The 18,794-nt window shown below is 37.2% G+C and overlaps 1 protein-coding gene across 1 annotated transcript; it reads right to left on the bottom strand.

Annotated features, from left to right (window-relative positions):
• Positions 1–246: 246 nt before the first annotated feature.
• Positions 247–17,057, bottom strand: LOC128229023 (sorbitol dehydrogenase-like). The gene is made up of 9 exons (XM_052940663.1): positions 16,927–17,057; positions 16,425–16,458; positions 12,052–12,216; positions 8,817–8,979; positions 7,785–7,903; positions 7,031–7,096; positions 6,097–6,272; positions 4,297–4,421; positions 247–608 (listed from the first exon to the last, which is right to left on the bottom strand). Exons 1-9 carry the CDS (start codon positions 16,972–16,974, stop codon positions 452–454), a joined length of 1,053 nt encoding a protein of 350 aa, XP_052796623.1. The 5' UTR covers positions 16,975–17,057; the 3' UTR covers positions 247–451.
• Between the last annotated feature and the right edge of the window lie 1,737 nt (positions 17,058–18,794).

Raw genomic sequence — 18,794 nt, 5'->3', positions numbered from 1 at the left:
GGATTCAGAAGTCGTTTGGAATTGATGATTTCGCCCACCTCATAATGATTTCTACATTAAACAAATTTATATAAACTAACCCTACACAGGTGTACAATAAAGCTAGGAAATCCATTTAGACGATTAAGATTTTGTCTATTTCACGTAATAAAGTAGAATGTATCGCACTGGGTTGAGAAAACAGTTGGACACAAATCTGCATTACCATAGTAACAATGTACAAACAAAGTATAAGCAAAATCAATATAAAAGTGTTAAGACCATTTATTGCAAATCATATATGTCTTACATATCATCGGAAATAGCTAGCATACGGGATTATAAAACAATTATTTTATACTGTTTATATAAATACTGGTTAATGTGATATAAAATATTGTTGTACATTAATACACTTTGCCATGAGGAGAAGCCACAGGCTATATTCTGAACACTTTTGATGTAAAACTTGTTATTCCTGACACATCACGAGGACCTTGAGCACACCCGGTTCACGTGACGCAGATTTCTCCATGGCAGCACTCGTGCTTTTCAGCGGGAATCGGTGTGTAATCAGTGGCTTTACGTTGAGACGGCCATATTTAATCAGGTCGATGGCGATTGGATAGCTGCAATGATGGTTCAAATTGACATTATAAAAGTAGAACTATTGCTTGGTACTTATTTTGTTCTATTTTTGTAGAATTGTTCGTTGAATATATAAACCATTGCCATGATTACGCCAGACCTGAGTATTCCTTCTCCCCGGTCAGACAAATATAATCAAATCTCAGAGACAATTCCATTTGCAAGAATTATATCATGTAAAGTTTGAGTAAAGCTTGAAGTAAATCTAATTAACGCTATGTACCAGCTCAATAGCAAAACATAATTATACCAAAGCCTTGCTTTTCGGCGCATCAGATTCGCAAAAAAATGCGACAGAGAAAGCCAGGACATCAAAAAAACATCAGATATAAATACAGTTTACAAGTCAATTACAATTAACATATAAATTGAGCAGCAATTCCAACAAACGAGACTGATTCAGAGGTATTCATTAAATTGACAGAATTCCTACGCGTTTCCTCAATAAATTGGCAGATTCCCTACGCGCTTCCTCAATAAATTGGCAGACTCCCTTCGCGTTTCCTCAATAAATTGGCAGATTCCCCACGCGTTTCCTCAATAAATTGGCAGATTCCCTCCGCGTTTACTCAATATATTGGCAGATTCCCTATTATATACGTTATTTCAATAACTTGCCATATTCCGACACAAAACAAACATTTCAAAAGAAGTTTTACCAGCTGTGGAAAAGTAACGTTAATTCTCTACAATCATGTACGTTTTATCCTAGAGAGTGCCGTTCGTCATTGATACTTAGCAACTTGACACGGTATATCAATTAAATTTGGAAAAACCGATATTTCGTAAATTGGCCATATAAATCTGAAATAATTTTGACAATGCATGGGATCGGATCTGCTGAACACACAAAATGCAATTTCAGCATCTGTGCTCTCAGTTTTTATTTGTAAAAAAAATGGGAACCCGATATAATTAGTGTTGTTACATACTTTGAGAAAACACAAACTCTTCAGATTGTGTTTTCCATCAAAGGCAATGTCTTTACAACAATAATTTTGACATGACTGAGTGGCCGTCCATAATATGGTTGACACATCGTATTTTCATTTTTTCGGCCTTTTGTATATTCTCTTAAGTCTTACCCAATTCAATTCTCGTGCAATCATGGGTGGCATAACAAAATGCATTGCAGTGGTCGAATTTAAAGCTGCACTCTCACCAATTGACCGTTTTGACTGCTTTATTTGATTTTAAATGAACAAATTTTTGCTTTAATGTCTTTAAACCAGTGAAACAAGACTGCTGACAAAAGATCAGATCGCATTTATTTATATTTACGTTCGAAAATTGATATTTGTTATGGTTAAAAGCGCTAATAACGCTTTAAGAAAAATGAAACTGTCGGCAGTTTCCCAAACAATTCGGATCTTTTATAGAAGAAAGTTAATTCAAAGAAATATATCGCACAATACATATTTGAAATACGCCAACATGACCCGTGATCAAATCAATGTAATACAATGACTTATATATACATGTACATGTATGGCGGAACAGATTGATTGACTCTATTTATATATTCACAGATTGAACAACTATATTCATATAATTTAATATAATTGTCTTTATCGATAATGAGTTATAACTTAAATGTATATCTATCAACCGTATGACTTATGCACAACACTACAATGATACCATGAAATTTGATTAGCAATTCTCGTTACTACTGTACTCATTATGTGCAAATAACTTCAATAATGTTTTGCTAGTTTGGACTAAGTTTTTAACAGAAAGATAGTCTATTGAATACCAAAATCAGGCTTGTACGTACAAATATGTATGGTTGTCATCAATACTAATTTATTAATCTGTTGTATTTCATATATACACTTTACGTCTAGCATAAAGAGTACCGTTATTCAAACACAATGTAACCGTACACTAAGTCGTGTTTACACTCATTCTTAATTTTCTTAATTCAAAAGCATGATATATGTATGCTGATAAGTTTCTTACAGTATTAACGTTTTCGGACTGCAAAAGTTGTACAGTCTTATACATACTAGGCCTAAGTCTATAATATCGTTTTATATATTTATCTCTAATAGTATTATAAAGATTACATTCCATCAAAAAATGGTATTCATATTCAAGTACTTGGCATAAATTACATATCCTTTCTTCTCTTGGTACATTTGACCATCGTCCAGTTTCTATTAGTAAACGATGAGAACTAAGTTTTAACCGTGACGTAGCAATTCTTTATTTTAATTTTCTATCCGAGGACTCTATCACTTTAAACCAGTACTTAAGAATATATACATAACGTAGATGAACAAAGTCTAAGCGTCCAAGCTAGTTATATACAAAATCGTTTTGCGTTGATGTCTTAACTTTCAATATTGATTTGCAAAATAAAGTATGTATGCGTTCTACACACAATGCATCTGTAAATCCCCAAACCTCACATCCATAAAATAAGATAGGCTTAACCAGCTTATCAAAAAGATCTAAAATATGTTCTACTGAAATATTAGTGAAATTAAAAAAGTATCTCTTCAACTTGAAAATAGCTTTTAGCGCTTGGCCAGCTAATGTCTTGCATGTATTTTGAAACGAACCACCAGGCGTGAAAACAATACCCAGATAACAATATTTGTTAACAATCTCAATATTCCCACCCTCATAACGGAAGTTCAAATCATAAGGCAGTCTACCGCCTCTAAACACAACTATCTTTGTTTTATCTCTATTAACAATTAATTTCCAGCGTTTACAGTATTGCTCCAGAATATCTAAATTTAATTGCATATCTGCTGGTGTAGTTGCAAAAATAACAATATCGTCTGCGTACATCAACAGGAATATTTTAGTGCGTTTACATCAATGCCATTTGCACCTTTTGTCATAAGCTCTTCCTCTAAATCGTTTAGATACATTGCAAATAAAAATGGACTCAAACTTTCACCTTGCCTGACACCGAGTAAACATTCAAGGCATCACCTGTTTTACCTAGTAATTTATCACGTGAGCTAACAGTATTATACATTGACTTTATAATATTTAATAATTTACCTCTTATACCTAGTCAATATATATTTTGCCTAACAATATAAAATATAATCGAATGCCTTCGAATAATCCACAAATAAACAATATAGCTTGTCATTATTATTTAAACAATGATTTATTAATGCGTTTAGAACAAAAACATTGTCAACAGTGCCCATCTTTGCTCTAAAACCTGCTTGAGCTTCGACGTACACATAATAATTCTCAGCCCATCTTGTTAAGCGAATATTAATAATTTTGGTTTACAGTTTTCCTATAACACTTAATAAAGTTACTCCTCTAAAATTGCTTACTTCACTAACACTTCCTTTCTTGTGTATAGGCACTATATAGCCTTCTCCCCATGATTTAGGAAAATAGCCTATTTCTAATATTTTATTAAAAAGGTTTGTTTATACTAAAGTAAATAATTTATATTGTGTGTTACCGTATATTACTGAATCGAAGGCATTGATGCCAAAATCAGCTTGTTCTGAGACAAAAAACAAAAAGTTCAAATTGTCTATCTTTGAGAGTGCAGCGCTAACACAAACGATAAAGGTTTATATCATTTGATCAATGGAGCAAATAACAGCTATTCAAGATTGAGCGGGGTTCATACATTAGCAGATATATGAGTGATGTAGTAAGAAACAAATGTGTATGAATTACCAAAACCGGTCGTATCTAAAACACGGTCGAAGGTCGATCTGTTTCTCAACCACCTCAGCAATAGGGAATGTACATTCGTGTTCTCCATACCCCACCAGGACCACACAGCCGGACGGCACTGTAGCCTGCAGATAAACGTATAATTATGGAATGTATGAAGTATTGTTGATATCTTTCTCGAGGAAAATGTATGCTTTATGATCAGGTACAAGAACCTCTAGTTGAAGAACTAGCTGCAGTCGAACTCCGTTAGCTGGAACTCCCACGGACCCGCAAAATTACATCGAGCCTCGGGAAATTCGAGCTTAGCGGGAGTTGTTACATTCAGTAGAAACTAATTCGGTCCTTTAACCCTTAAAAATCCAAACTTGGCAACAGCGTAGAAAAAAGGTTTGTTTATCGACAAATCAAACTTGGCAACAACGTAGAAAGAAAATTTGTTTATCGGCAAATCAAACTTGTCAACAGCGTAAAAAGAAAGTCTGTTTATCGGCAAATCAATCTTGTCAAAAGCGTAGAAAGAAAGTTTGTTTATCGGCAAATCAAACTTGGGAACAGCATAAAAAGAAAGTTTGTTTATCGGCAAATCAAGTTTGTCAACAGCGTAGAAAGGAAGTTTGTTTATCGGCAAAATAAACTTGTCAACAGCGTAAATAGAAAGTTTGTTTATCGGCAAAATAAACTTGTCAACAGCGTAAAAAGAAAGTTTGTTGATCGGCAAAATAAACTTGTCAACAGCGTAGAAAGAAAGTGTGTTTATCGGCAAATTAAACTCGGCAACAGCGTAGAGAGAAAGTGTGTTTATCGGCAAATCAAACTTGTCAACAGCGTAGAAAGAAAGTGTGTTTATCGGCAAATCAAACTTGGGAACGGCGTAGAAAGAAAGTCTATTTATCGGCAAATCAAACTAGGGAACAGCGTAAAAAGAAAGTGTGTTTATCGGCAAATCAAACTTGGGAACAGCGTAGAAAGAAAGTGTGTTTATCGGCAAATCAAACTCGGAAACAGCGTAGAAAGAAAGTGTGTTTATCGGCAAATCAAACTCGGAAACAGCGTAGAAAGAAAGTGTGTTCATCGGCAAATCAAACTCGGGAACGGCGTAGAAACAAAGTTTGTTCATCGGCAAATCAAACTCGGGAATGGCGTAGAAAGAAAGTTTGTTCAAAGGCAAAGTTTGTTTATCGGCAAATCAAACTCGTTAACAGTATAGAAAGAACAGTACAGAAAGAAAAAATCAAGCCTGGAAACAGTGAAGAAAGAAAGTTTTAGTACTGGCCAATCAGTTTGAAACCATATGACGAAGAGCTACAAAACTACAGTCATAACTACAGCAAAGTCCAGACCCAAATTTCTCGAAACTTCTCCAGTCCCTTATAACAGGATAAAGCGAAGCTCACTATTTTTGTTTCTATAGTTTGTGTTATATATACTTCTTTAAGGTTTTTATTACCTTTATTTGGAATTTTATCTTTAAGATAATTCAAATAAACCTTTTGTTTCATTTATGAGAAACAAATTCAGGTACATATATGCATTTTGGCGTATTGAAATAAGCTACTTAAGGCCTGTTAACCTTTTAAAAATTTCGAGAAATTAGGACCAGAAGTTAGAATGTATAATAAACTCCCTTTTAAGAGCCAAAACGTCACTGAGCGAGAGATACAATCACTCCAAAAGCCACAAACAGACCATATTTACATTCTAACACGTATATGAGTTTCCTCATTCCTTGACTTAAAATATTTCCCCCCAAAACCGATGCCTTACATGCTATCGCCACCATACGAATACACTACATACTGCAACTGCGATCCTGAGGCAGAAATTATTTGCCGAACATTCCAAAGTAACATCCGGCATCTCGCCCATGACGTCATGAATTTGCTTTGCAATTGATTCAAGGTCACGTGATGTCGTGAGCAACGTGTGAGTGGCACCGAGTTCTTTTGCTAGTTTGAGCCGACTTTCTATGATATCTGAAAAATAACGTCATATAAATACGTATTTCTGATTTTGTTTTAAATATAATCTGTTTAATCAACCGAAATCAAGGGACTAAAAATGCAATAAAAATGGCAAAATAAACCGAGAAGGTTAAACCCTTTCGTCGTTTTTTTTGTTGTTGTTTTTTTTTTTGCTTTGCTTTTTATAAAACATATGCAAAGAGGGATGATTGGATAATAACGTAGCTTATTATAGGTATAGGAAAGGGTTTAGGAAATTTAGAACGTACAAGTACAGTGTGTGTATACCACGTGATAAATTGCGTCATAAATGCTACGTCGGAAGGCAATATTTTTCTTCGAATGAAGACTTTAAACATAGACTACTTTACTATTATTCACCATTTTTAATGAAACATAACGCAGTCTACGCCGCTTACAGAGCCCCGCCTTCGGTCTTTTACCAGAGTTTGATTGAGAGTTTAGTTTCTTAAAACACTTCGACAAACCTTTTTACAGAACGGCCATCTGACGGAGCACTGTCAAAACATTATTCTGGAAACAGCTTTGTCGAAGTCTTTGATGAAACTTATCAACTTATCAAACTCCAGTATTAAAACGAAAGCGGGATTCTTTAAGCGGCATAAGACTGCCCTTTGTTTCATTTAAAATGGTGAAGTAAAAGAAAAGTTATCTTTGTTTTAAGTCTTTATTTTAAGCATAATATTGCCTTCCGACGTAGCATATATGACGTAATTTGTCAGGTGGTTTACACACACTGAAGTACATACCGACAATGAGCACATTGGTGGCACCCATCGCTTTAGCTGTCATCATGCAGAGCAGGCCGATCGTCCCTTTAAAAGAAAGGAGAGGCCAAATTGTTAGATATAAACATAATGTACATATCATCAATCATCACCGTGTTCGATAAGCGCTGTGGTTAGCGCACTCGCTTCCCGCAAAGATGTCATATGTTTGACTCCCGGCATAGGCGCGTGTGAGTTCGGTTTGTGGGCACCAAGCCGGACAAGCTGGTTTTCTCCGGGTTTTCTGGTGTCCTCCACAACACAAGATCAAATTCTCGCACAACATCGTTTCAAAGGGATTGACTAAGCGTAAGTAAATATTACTTCTTCCAAAATCGTTTTAAATTTTATCAAGTTTAAACTAACCAATCAAGTTTGAGCTTGGACATTGTAAACTATATAGTATATGCACATATTGCACAATATCTATAAATGGTTATTTATTCACTTATTCTCGTGCCATTACCAAAAAAGAAAAACAATATTAAATCGGCGCCCAACATGGAACCACCTTACGCGTTCCCACTTTATCCCGCCTGCAATAACGATCTGCAAACGGTTGGTACTACATGGAGTGTCTTTCAATTGGTTTACTTATAAGCCACAATTTGTCAATACTGCAACGCCTATCTATTTTGCAGGAACCACAAAAGGACCGGTAGAGCAAGGCCGAGGGAATGGGCTATTAAAATGGCTTATTCATTCCCAAACTGGTGGACACCACACAGTCACTTACCGGCTCCCAAAATGAGGACTGACTTGCCCGCGCCGACTTCTCCTCGCCTACAGTCATGAACTGCAACAGCTAGAGGCTCCATAAATGCGCCCTCCTCGTCGGATATTTCTGCGGGCAGTCTATGACAAACATTAGGCTACATATTTGCAAAGGAACTAGGCTCCGTTTCAGAGAAGAATAGGCAAGACATTGGTCGACCCGCTTACAATAAAACTACTAGTAAACCAGCTAGACATAGGTGGGCTAATCGGGACGGGTGACACCTTGCACCTTATTAAAAAAAGTATGACGACATATTCAGACAGTGATGTAGTATGGCGGCATTTTACTGCCGTAAGATACCCTGATAACGTTCGCCAAATGCTTCGTGTAAACCACTTAATTTTCGCTATAACAATCTAGCTATCTAGTTAATATTTGCGAAAATAATATAATAATATGTGGTTAATAATATAATTGGTTAACACGAAACAATTCGCGAACGTTATCAGGTTATTTTACGGCAGTAATATGCCACCATAATACAAATAATGTATCGAGTAAGACTTACACAGTATTATCGCAGGGTGAATGCGATTGGTTGTGTTGGTGGTTTATAGATATGCCCATATTTCACACACGGACACAGTAGTTTGAATGAACTCCGGCTAAAATTAGTGACATTTGACCATATATAGTTTTTCTTCAGATTTATGAAAGGGGTCACTCCTACCAACGATTAAGCATAAAATAGCTATAAATTGTAGCTTTTCTGACAATATAAATCTTAAATAGATGTGACCCCTTCGATAAATCCGAAGAAAAAAAATAGGGCAAATGTCACTATGTTTTACCAAGCAGGAGTCCATCAAATCAAACTGCTGTGCACACTAACGTTATTGATTTGGGTCCCACACAAGGTTCTAGCCCCCCATGAAAGACATCTGCATTTAACTTTAAAAAGGAAACGGTCTTAAGAAAGAGCACCACATTAATAGCAGCGCATAGTTGTCTTGACAATCGAGCAAACAATAAATCATTATAAACTAATACCTATGGCAGTAATCTGCCTTCATAACATGTTCACGCCGGATGTAGCCAACCTCAAGTCCACGCCCAAGGTAAGTCTGTTCCACCAGGCACACGCTGGGTTGGCCCCGGAGGCAGCTCTTGCACTTGTGGCACGCTGCCCCTGGCTCCAGTGCCACGCGGTCCCCTGTAATCGTAACCGTAATATTACTCACATTTATTTTTTTTCCCCAATATCTTGTGAGAAAAAAATAATACTGTCATGGTTTACTTTCCTAAACCAAGGGTTTTAACCATCAAGTTGAACTTGCTAATTTATATACTTTTGGAGTACAATTATTTTATATAATTTGGAGCACTGTCACGGATTTTCATTTTTGTTTTTTAAAAATAAAAAAATAAATCTAATAATTTCAAACTAAAAATTAATCATGCCAGAAATGTAAAAATATACATTTCAATATTTTTTTCTGGTATTGTATTTTTTTGTTTTAATTTTTTTTCTTTTTTTTTAATAATTTGATTTTGAAAGCTGGTGCCAGTGAAGCTGTTGGGATTGTTTCTTTGGCTGGAACTGGAACAGTTAACGGAGTAAAATCAAAAGCATGAAACCACCCGGTTCCAAATGCACTAGAAACGATCTTTAATTTATAAATCATAGCGGTAAAAGTCATTAAACATGTCACAACATGCATTACGTTTAATGGCGTAATATCACCGACTTTGCTGTCATTCTTACTATGACACGTGGTAATGGTACGTGTTATCACAGGAGTATTGCTCATTGTTTGAGTCTAAAATGTTTATTAATATCATTTTGGGTTCATAGAATAGATAAACAAGACATAGGAAGATATCTAATGCCTTTGATATACAAGACAGAAACAATATTTGGCAATCTACAATGGTATCAGGGCCATAAGACAGGGGCTTATCAGCTTGGCATTAACAAGCATCACATTAATGAAATAATGCCTTTAAAGCTGCACTTTCACAGATTGAACGTTTTCACAACATGTTTTATTTTTTGTCTTGGAAAGAGCCAATTTTTGCGAAAATGCATGGAAACCAGCCATATTATATGTTTTATGCATTTTTCTTAAACGGTTAATAGCGGTAAAAGCCATAAAACATTTATTTTCGAAGGAAATATGAAAATCTGCGATTTGCGATTTGATCTTTTGTCAGCAATCTTATATCGTTGGTTTGAGATCTGATAAGACAATTAGGCAATTAGATTAAGATCAATACACAGAAGTTGTGTACAATGCAGTTTTTTTTTTGTTTGTTTTTTTGTTGTTGTTGTTGTTTTTTTTTTTGTTTTTTTTTTTGGGGGGGGTCACTTATAGAATGATTAAACAAGGCCTTTAAATAACGACCGATGACGGTGTACAAACGCAATATATCAATGCATAACTTGCTATGATGATGTTTGCATTGCTTTGTCACTTAGGCCATGAATCAGGGGCGGACCTGGGATTCGACGTTAGAGGGGTCGTTACTCAGTGGGGGTAATCTTTTGATTTACGCCCTTCCCTAAGAACCGAATTTTATTTGGTTTAAAGTGTTGGAAGAGGGGTTTGGGGGTACTCCCCCAGGAATTCCGAAAGGGTGCATTTTGAGTGTACTTTATTAATTTTTTTCTCCCATTTGAAATAATAAAGTGAACTTTGACGATTTTAGGGGCGGGGAACTGCGCCGGGTGCCCCCCCCCCCTCCCTGGATCCGCTAGTGTGAATTGATCTATTGGGTCGTGGGAAATAATGGCTCATTGAAGGCTCATTCTGATAAATCTTCATAAATCTTTCTTTATAATCTCGAGTGGACATTGAACAATCTTTCAATTAGTCCTTGTTCGCATGTTATGGCTAAGTAGTCTTATAGGTATGATATATGATGCTTTTCATTTGCTCGAGCCATGGACTGTCATTTTTTATTTTGATGGCTGGTGAACACATACAATTATGGTATCAATTGCAAATGTGCTGCAGGCATATCAATAGTATGCGAAATATATGACTGAAAGAAATCATTATTGGTTAAGTTCTTGCTGTTTACAGATTAGTTCTGAAATCAGACGTGCAATTTATTGTTTTTAAAATAATTTTCGTGATACTTTTTTAATTCATATATTCTTTCTCTACTTATATAAACTGGTTTGATACAATGTGTTGCAAAAAATATATTCTCAACTGATTCCGACAGTAAATAAAGAACCACTACCTTACGAACAGAGAAATGTTTTGAACGGTTTTAAGAGCGCACTATTAATGTACATGTATACGTCGATCACGAAACATTGTGATATCAAGTAGACAAGGGAGCGTAGATACTATGATCACGCTCGTCCGAAACATCATGATATCAAGAAGGTAAGGGAGCGTCGATGGCATGATCACGCTCGTCCGAAACATCATGATATCAAGTAGGCAATGGAGCGTCTATACCATGATCACGCTTATGATCTCGCTCATCCGAAACATCGTGATATCAAGTGACCAGGAGAGCGTCGATCCCATGATCACCTTGTTCGAAATACCGTTGTATCACTTAAGCATAGGAGCGGAGTGCAGTGTGATTGGTTCATCGCACCTCATCGAGGTTATTCTCCACTCTTCTCAAAATGCAGTAGTAATAATTACTTAAATTATTTGTTCTTTAATATCCCTCAGATCGCCTTAGATATTGAAGTACTGTGCAGTAATCCGTATTTAACCGGCGAATAATACACTACCAAACTGAAACGTTGAAGATCTTAACATAGAGACAGCCGGTGCTGCCATGTTTTGAAATAAATTATCGTAGTTCATGTAATAAAACAATGTCTGTATAGAGGTGCAATCAAAATCATGGCCTCTCGATTAACACTTCCGAGAACTGCCTTACAGATGTGGATCTGGGATTTTTGAGTGCGAGGGGCGGGGTGGTTCATCTTCAAAAGCACAACTATGGACTAAATATTTATAGATTATAATTTTAAAGTGTGATAAATGGTTGGGGATGGTTGGTAGTTCTCACTTAAATTTGTGGCTAGTTTGAGTCTGACATAATGTATTTTCCAATATTGAAATACACATATAACTTCTACCAGGCAACAGGTTCGAGTGCGATTCGATATCGAAGGATGAATGCGAAAGTGTTCTACGTGTTCCTTTATGTTGCTTCATTTAGAACCTTTTCGAAATCATCCTTCGAAGAGCTATCATCGTTCGTCATTGGCGATCATAAATATATTGGTATATAAAAAACGATAACTTGCCAACTTTCAGGCCGGTAACCCCCGACCCCACCTCAGCAACGACCCCTGAAGCCTCGTGACCGACGGGAGTGGGCTCAGTGATGGGATGGCTACCGTGACTCGCATTCTTGTACATGTAGGTGTCCGACCCGCATAATCCCACCGTCTTCATCGACAGTCGCACATCTGGAACGTTTAAAGGGACATACTCACTCAATTACATAAAACATTATACAATTAACACACACAAACACCATCATCTATCTTAAGTTAATTCCTCTGAATACTGGTGCAAGTAAGATCTGGTAAGAGGCGAGAGGTTGCGAAACAACACGTGTACTTGGATGTGTACATGTACCTGTAGCTGGTATGTGCATGTGTACGTGTATGTGTACGTGAAGCTGGTATGTGTACTTGTATGTGTAGCTGGTATGTTTACTTGTACGTGTACTGGAACGTGTAGCGTGTATATGTACTTGTACGTGTAGCTCGTATTTGTATGTGTAATTGGTGTGTGTGCATGTAGCTGGTTTGTGTACTTGCACGTGTAGTTGGTTTGTGTACTTTTTAGTGTAGCATGTATATGTACTAGTTCTTGTAGCTGGTATATGCACTAGCATGTGTAGCTGGTTTGTGTACTTAAAGCTCGTATCTGTACTTGTATGTGTCGCTTGTGTGTAATTGTACGTGTAGATTGTATTGATACATGTACGGGAATATTGTGTTTGTACTTGTGCGTGTAGCATGTATATGTACTAATTCTTGTACCTGGTATATGCACTAGTACGTGTAACTGGTATGTGTATTTGTACGTTTAGTTCGTATTTGTACCCGTACGTTTAGTTGGTATGTGTACTTTACATGAGGTGGTATGTGTACTTTTATGAGTAGCTTGTGTGTACATTTTGCTCGTATGCGTATTAGCTGTATATGTGTACTTGTAGGTAGTATAAGTACATGTACGTGCAGTTGGTATTTTTATTTGTAATAATTGCTTGTATATGTACTAGAACGTGTAGCTGCTATGTGTACTTGTACGTGTTGATGCTATGTGTACTTGTATGTGTAGCTGATATGTGTACTTGGATGTGTAGCTGCTATGTGTACTTGTATGTGTAGCTGATATGTGTACTTGTACGTGCAGCTGATATGTGTACTTGTAGGTAGTGTAAGTACCTGCACGTGTAGTTGGTATTTGTATTTGTGAGAATTGCTTGTATGTGTACTAGTACGTGTAGCTGTTATGTTTACTTGTACATGTAGCTGCTATGTGTACTTGTACATGTAGCTGCTATGTGTACTTGTACGTGAAGCTGATATGTGTACTTGTACGTGCAGCTGTTATGTGTACTTGTACGTGTAGCTGTTATGTGTACTTGTACGTGCAGCTGCTATGTGTACTTGTACGTGTAGCTGCTATGTGTACTTGTACGTGTAGCTGCTATGTGTACTTGTACGTGTAGCTGCTATGTGTACTTGTACGTGTAGCTGCTATGTGTACTTGTACGTGCAGCTGCTATGTGTACTTGTACGTGTAGCTGTTATGTGTACTTGTACGTGCAGCTGCTATGTGTACTTGTACGTGTAGCTGTTATGTGTACTTGTACGTGCAGCTGCTATGTGTATTTGTACGTGTAGCTGTTATGTGTACTTGTACGTGCAGCTGCTATGTGTACTTGTACGTGTAGCTGCTATGTGTACTTGTACGTGCAGCTGCTATGTGTACTTGTACGTGTAGCTGCTATGTGTATTAGTACGTGCAGCTGCTATGTGTACTTGAACGTGCAGCTTCTATGTGTACTTGTACGTGTAGCTGCTGTGTGTACTTGTACGTGTAGCTGCTATGTGTACTAGTACGTGCAGCTGCTGTGTGTACTAGTACGTGCAGCTGCTATGTGTACTTGTACGTGGAGCTGCTGTGTGTACTTGTACGTGTAGCTGTTATGTGTACTTGTACGTGCAGCTGCTATGTGTACTTGTACGTGTAGCTGCTATGTGTACTTGAACGTGCAGCTGCTATGTGTACTTGTACGTGTAACTGCTATGTGTACTAGTACGTGCAGCTGCTATGTGTACTTGTACGTGCAGCTGCTATGTGTACTTGTACGTGCAGCTGCTATGTGTACTTGTACGTGCAGCTGATATGTGTACTTGTACGTGCAGCTACTATGTGTACTTGTACGTGCAGCTGCTATGTGTACTTGTACGTGCAGCTGCTATGTGTACTTGAAAGTGCAGCTGCTGTGTGTACTTGTACGTCTAGCTGCTATGTGTACTTGTACGTGTAGCTGCTGTGTGTACTTGTACTTGAAGCTGATATGTGTACTTGAACGTGTAGCTGCTATGTGTACTTGAACGTGCAGCTGCTATGTGTACTTGTACGTGTAGCTGCTATGTGTACTTGTACGTGTAGCTACTGCTATGTGTCCTTGTACGTGTAGCTGCTATGTGTACTTGTACGTGTAGCGGCTATGTGTACTTGTACGTGTGCTGCTATGTGTACTTGTACGTGTAGCTGCTATGTGTACTTGTACGTGTAGCTGCTATGTGTACTTGTACGTGCAGCTGATATGTGTACTTGTACGTGCAGCTGCTATGTGTACTTGTACGTGCAGCTGCTATGTGTATTTGTACGTGCAGCTGCTATGTGTACTTGAACGTGCAGCTGCTATGTGTACTTGTAACTGTAGCTGCTATGTGTACTTGTACGTGAAGCTGATATGTGTACTTGAACGTGTAGCTGCTATGTGTACTTGTACGTGTAGCTGTTATGTGTACTTGTACGTGTAGCTGTTATGTGCATTTGTATGTGTAGCTCGTAAGTGTACTTGTACTTGTAGCTGCTATGTGTACTTGTACATGTTACTCGTTTGTGTACTTGTACGTATTGCTTGTGTGTATACATATTCCTGTATCTGGTATGTGTATGTGTACCCTTAGCTCTTGTGTTCTTATACGTTCAGCTTTACGTACATGTCAACGTTGCAGTTAAGTGCAGAAGTTCTGTATAAACTCGTACGTGTAGTCTCACAGATACTCGCAATAATAACTGTCGTCCTGCTTTTGTACAAGTCATTCAAAACTCGCACATCTTACACATATCTTGATGACGTAGATCACAAAAAGAAGCCCTCACTTTAACGTACTCGTACAAATGGCATTTCGCAACCTCCCCTATGTGAATGGATGACTTATGAAACTGATTACATGCATGGTCATACTGTATGGGTATATCGTGGCAACATATAGATCATGAATTAAAAAATGAAAAGAAAAGCAGATGAAAGAGGGACTTATGTCATAACATCGAATCGACCTGTCAATCAAACAAATCATTATTAACCAATGCGAAATCTTTACCAAACGGTTCCACAAGAGAACCTGATGGATCAATACGTAAGTAAGAAAACAAATTGTCCATATTGGTAAATATCTTTACGAAAAAGTGGGAGTTTTATGCAAAACATCACTGGCAATAATAAACGGTTCTTTATTTGTGACAATATGAGACGCGGTGGACATGTCAGGTACACCCACCTCTGGCATAAATGTTATTCGCAGTATTTCATTATTAATCTAACTTCGGTGACAAGGGGCCAATTGATCAGCTTGCGAACGAGAACATAGCATAAGACCTAGAAACTCGAATGAGGCCAACGTCAGTTAATTTGCAATTTCAACAAAACCAGTGTTGCACTTTAGTCCAACCTATTTGTGTAACTATCGAGATTAAAAAACTTGAAAAGAATATCGTACGATACACTCGTTGATAAGATGGCCCAGTATTCCTGTCCGATTAGCCGTATATTAGCTGCAAGCCGGCTGTATTCAGAAACGCAGAGCGTGATGTATGAGATGGTCTAAGTGTTCACGCTCACGTCTCCGCCAATGGGATCACCATGACATATTCATAATTAACCATTAAAAAGAGGTCTGACAACCAAACATCCATTACAGATTACAACCGTTAATTTTCCATCCATTTAGTAACGAAAACAACCAACAAATTCCTATTTAGTCATTTCCTGTTTTTTTATCATGTGCGTTATTAAGAAGCTAGCGCATGCGCACTGGCAAATATAGAGGCATTCGCGGGGTATTTTTTGCAGAACACGAAAGGAGTTAGCAATCATTTTTTTGTCTTCTGAACGATTTTGTCGGCGATTTAATCGTTTAGAAAACCAAAAATGAACACTAACTATTACAAAGAAGCTAAATATCACAATCAATATTGCCTTTCCACCTTAAAAAGGGAAGACAAACACGCTGTTGGTTTATGAACGCTGCGCCGATATGATGAGAGGATGTGCATCAATATAATAAGAATTTATTTACTAGAAATATACTTCCTCATTTAATAAAGATCACAGTTCAAGACAACTGACAGAGCTTACCATCTATTCCCAACTTTTCTAGAGGTCGATCAACCTGTAAAACAAAGTATAGTAAATTTTTTTCATATTTATACAAAGGGTCATGCACCAGTCAATTGAAACCACGGCCCACAGGTCCGGGGAAAAGCGGGAACTTTGACTTTCGGTCCAGCCCGGGTAAAATACCCGCCCTGCGGATACAAACTACTGGTAAAATTCTAGCCTTATACCCCGCACAAAACCTCCGTATTCACTCGGCACTGCGGGGCCACCTGGAAGGTAAAAACACAGACCATTTCCCCCGCTATCCCGTGTATACCCCAATATCTGGGAGGGGGAGGGGCGTGGTTACAATTGACTAGTGGACAACTAGAGCAAAATTGAGGTTCATTTATAGTTGTCCTAATTAAGGATTGATTTGTTTTTGCATGACCTCATGCAGTAGGATTTTACTGGTTAATTACATGAATTTCATTCAAGGGTAGTGTTTTATAATTATGAGGAAATTTGAAAGAGTACTCACAATGCGTATGTCTTCCTTTCCATAAAGAACGGCGCTTAAATTCTCCATAATTTAATAACGATGTTTTTGATTCAAAGTTACTCTCAACAGTGAACCCAGTAACGGGGTAAGCAAACGACAAAAGGTTGTTTATTCATACATCATATTTGAGTTTTATCATTATCAAGGGCTTTCAACTGACCTTGAGCAACTTGGAGGAAAACGGGGGGTGGGAGGATAGCGCATTTATGTCATAATAGAGTGCATAGTCAGAGTTTTTGTTACGAAACAAATTACGTTTAATGTTCATTGGAGGTGACCTCAATTTCAGGTATAATTCAAGATAACCCGGAATGCATCTTATCTAGACAACTAGGTTGATTTGATAACAATTCGCAAAACTGCTTTGTATGCAATTCCTGTGTAACTTCATCTTGACTTCTTCATTTATACCGCGGGACAATTGATTGACAATATCTCGTTCATATGAATGTGCATGAGGCTGGGGAGACAACTCTTCTTCCATGGAGATCGCATGTAACAATTTAATACTCTTCAACAACCATGTGTTGCCAGTTGTTTCCGCAGGCGAGTAGTCTAGAAGGCGGATGTAAAGTTGTGATCTGACTGACCGATTACTATTCAAGCTTTCCCAGAATGATTATTTAGCCACTCGTTTGTGTTTTCATGCATCTCTTTCAGCAGGATTGTTATGTATACATCTCATCAAGATTTCAAATATTTAATGTACGGGCATTGAGAAAGAACGAGTCATCATGTTAATGCATTCTTAAATACATGTAAAACGAAACAAAAACTTAGAAATAAAATATGAACTTCCTAGCTGCGACGCAAAAGACGCATCCAAAAAGAATAGGCATGTTTCGATAAATCCACTTCCGGAAGTGGCGAACCATCACAACAATTCGGTATTGGTGATAGTTTGTTTGAAATTGATTGACAAAAATCTAGGGGTCATCTTTCAGTATAAAGGGCGATTTCTAGAATAACGCGGACGTGTTTGAAAATGGTAACGTAATTTACATAGTTTTGTGGGACAAGTGAATAGTGCAAGCTCACTCAAAGTGTTCAAATTATTTGTCACAAAATGGTCACTTAAATATACAATTAAAGATGCACTCTTACTCCCAAATAAGATTTAACACAATTTTAATATTGTTTAATATTAAAAAAAAGATGATATGTCAAAAGCAATGGTTCCTCTAAAGGATAGCGAAATAAATTTGAAAGAATTGAGCATAAAACATGGTATTTATACCTTATGAGACTATAGTGGACCACAGTAAATCTTTTAGCATTCACCAATCATTTAATATTTTTACGCTTTCTGCTAATAAATACACGGTTACCATATTGTCACTGATTTTTGAATAAGAGTGTCCCTTTAAATATTATGTATCGATAGATGTAAGTTTTTTAAATGAATATTTCTTTAAACTATGTACCAGATACGTTCTTAATATACAACCCCTTAGTCTGTGACAACGATTTGAAGGGGTTTCAATCATCTTCGATGAAATATTACAAAAAATAAGATGAATATATTAAATAAGTTTTTATTTTTTATAAAGGTGCATAATGACTCGTTGAAAAAACTAATTATTATTTGTTTACAGCAATGCAACACGCTTTGTGCGTATTTGATTAACTTAACTCGTTTTGGTTGATAAGCCAAGGGCGCCGGATGAGCCATGGGACGCATCATTACGAAGCTTAGTTCACTGAAGGACTTCCGGTTAAAAACATTGAAAAGCTATTTCACTCATTGTAGTGCCTATCCTTGAGTATTGTAGTGGTGTATGTGACACTGGCACCGGATTTTCAAACTCAGTTATTTTTTAAAAAATCAAAAAAAAATCTTTTGATTC

This window comes from Mya arenaria, chromosome 1 (assembly GCF_026914265.1).
Source record: "Mya arenaria isolate MELC-2E11 chromosome 1, ASM2691426v1".
Classification (NCBI taxonomy): domain Eukaryota; kingdom Metazoa; phylum Mollusca; class Bivalvia; order Myida; family Myidae; genus Mya; species Mya arenaria.
The sequence above is the reverse complement of the archived record's forward strand: the minus strand, read 5'-3'. Positions and strand labels throughout refer to the sequence as shown.

What these genes read in the sequence shown, in the direction of transcription:
- LOC128229023 (XM_052940663.1), bottom strand. Translation starts at nt 16,974, where the DNA reads ATGGAGAATTTAAGCGCCGTTCTTTATGGAAAGGAAGACATACGCATT. An exon ending in GAAAGGAAGACATACGCATT is followed by an intron (nt 16,459 to 16,926) that starts GTGAGTACTCTT and finishes TTTGTTTTACAG; the next exon opens with GTTGATCGACCTCTAGAAAA. An exon ending in GCCTCAGGATCGCAGTTGCA is followed by an intron (nt 4,422 to 6,096) that starts GTATGTAGTGTA and finishes GTTTATCTGCAG; the next exon opens with GCTACAGTGCCGTCCGGCTG.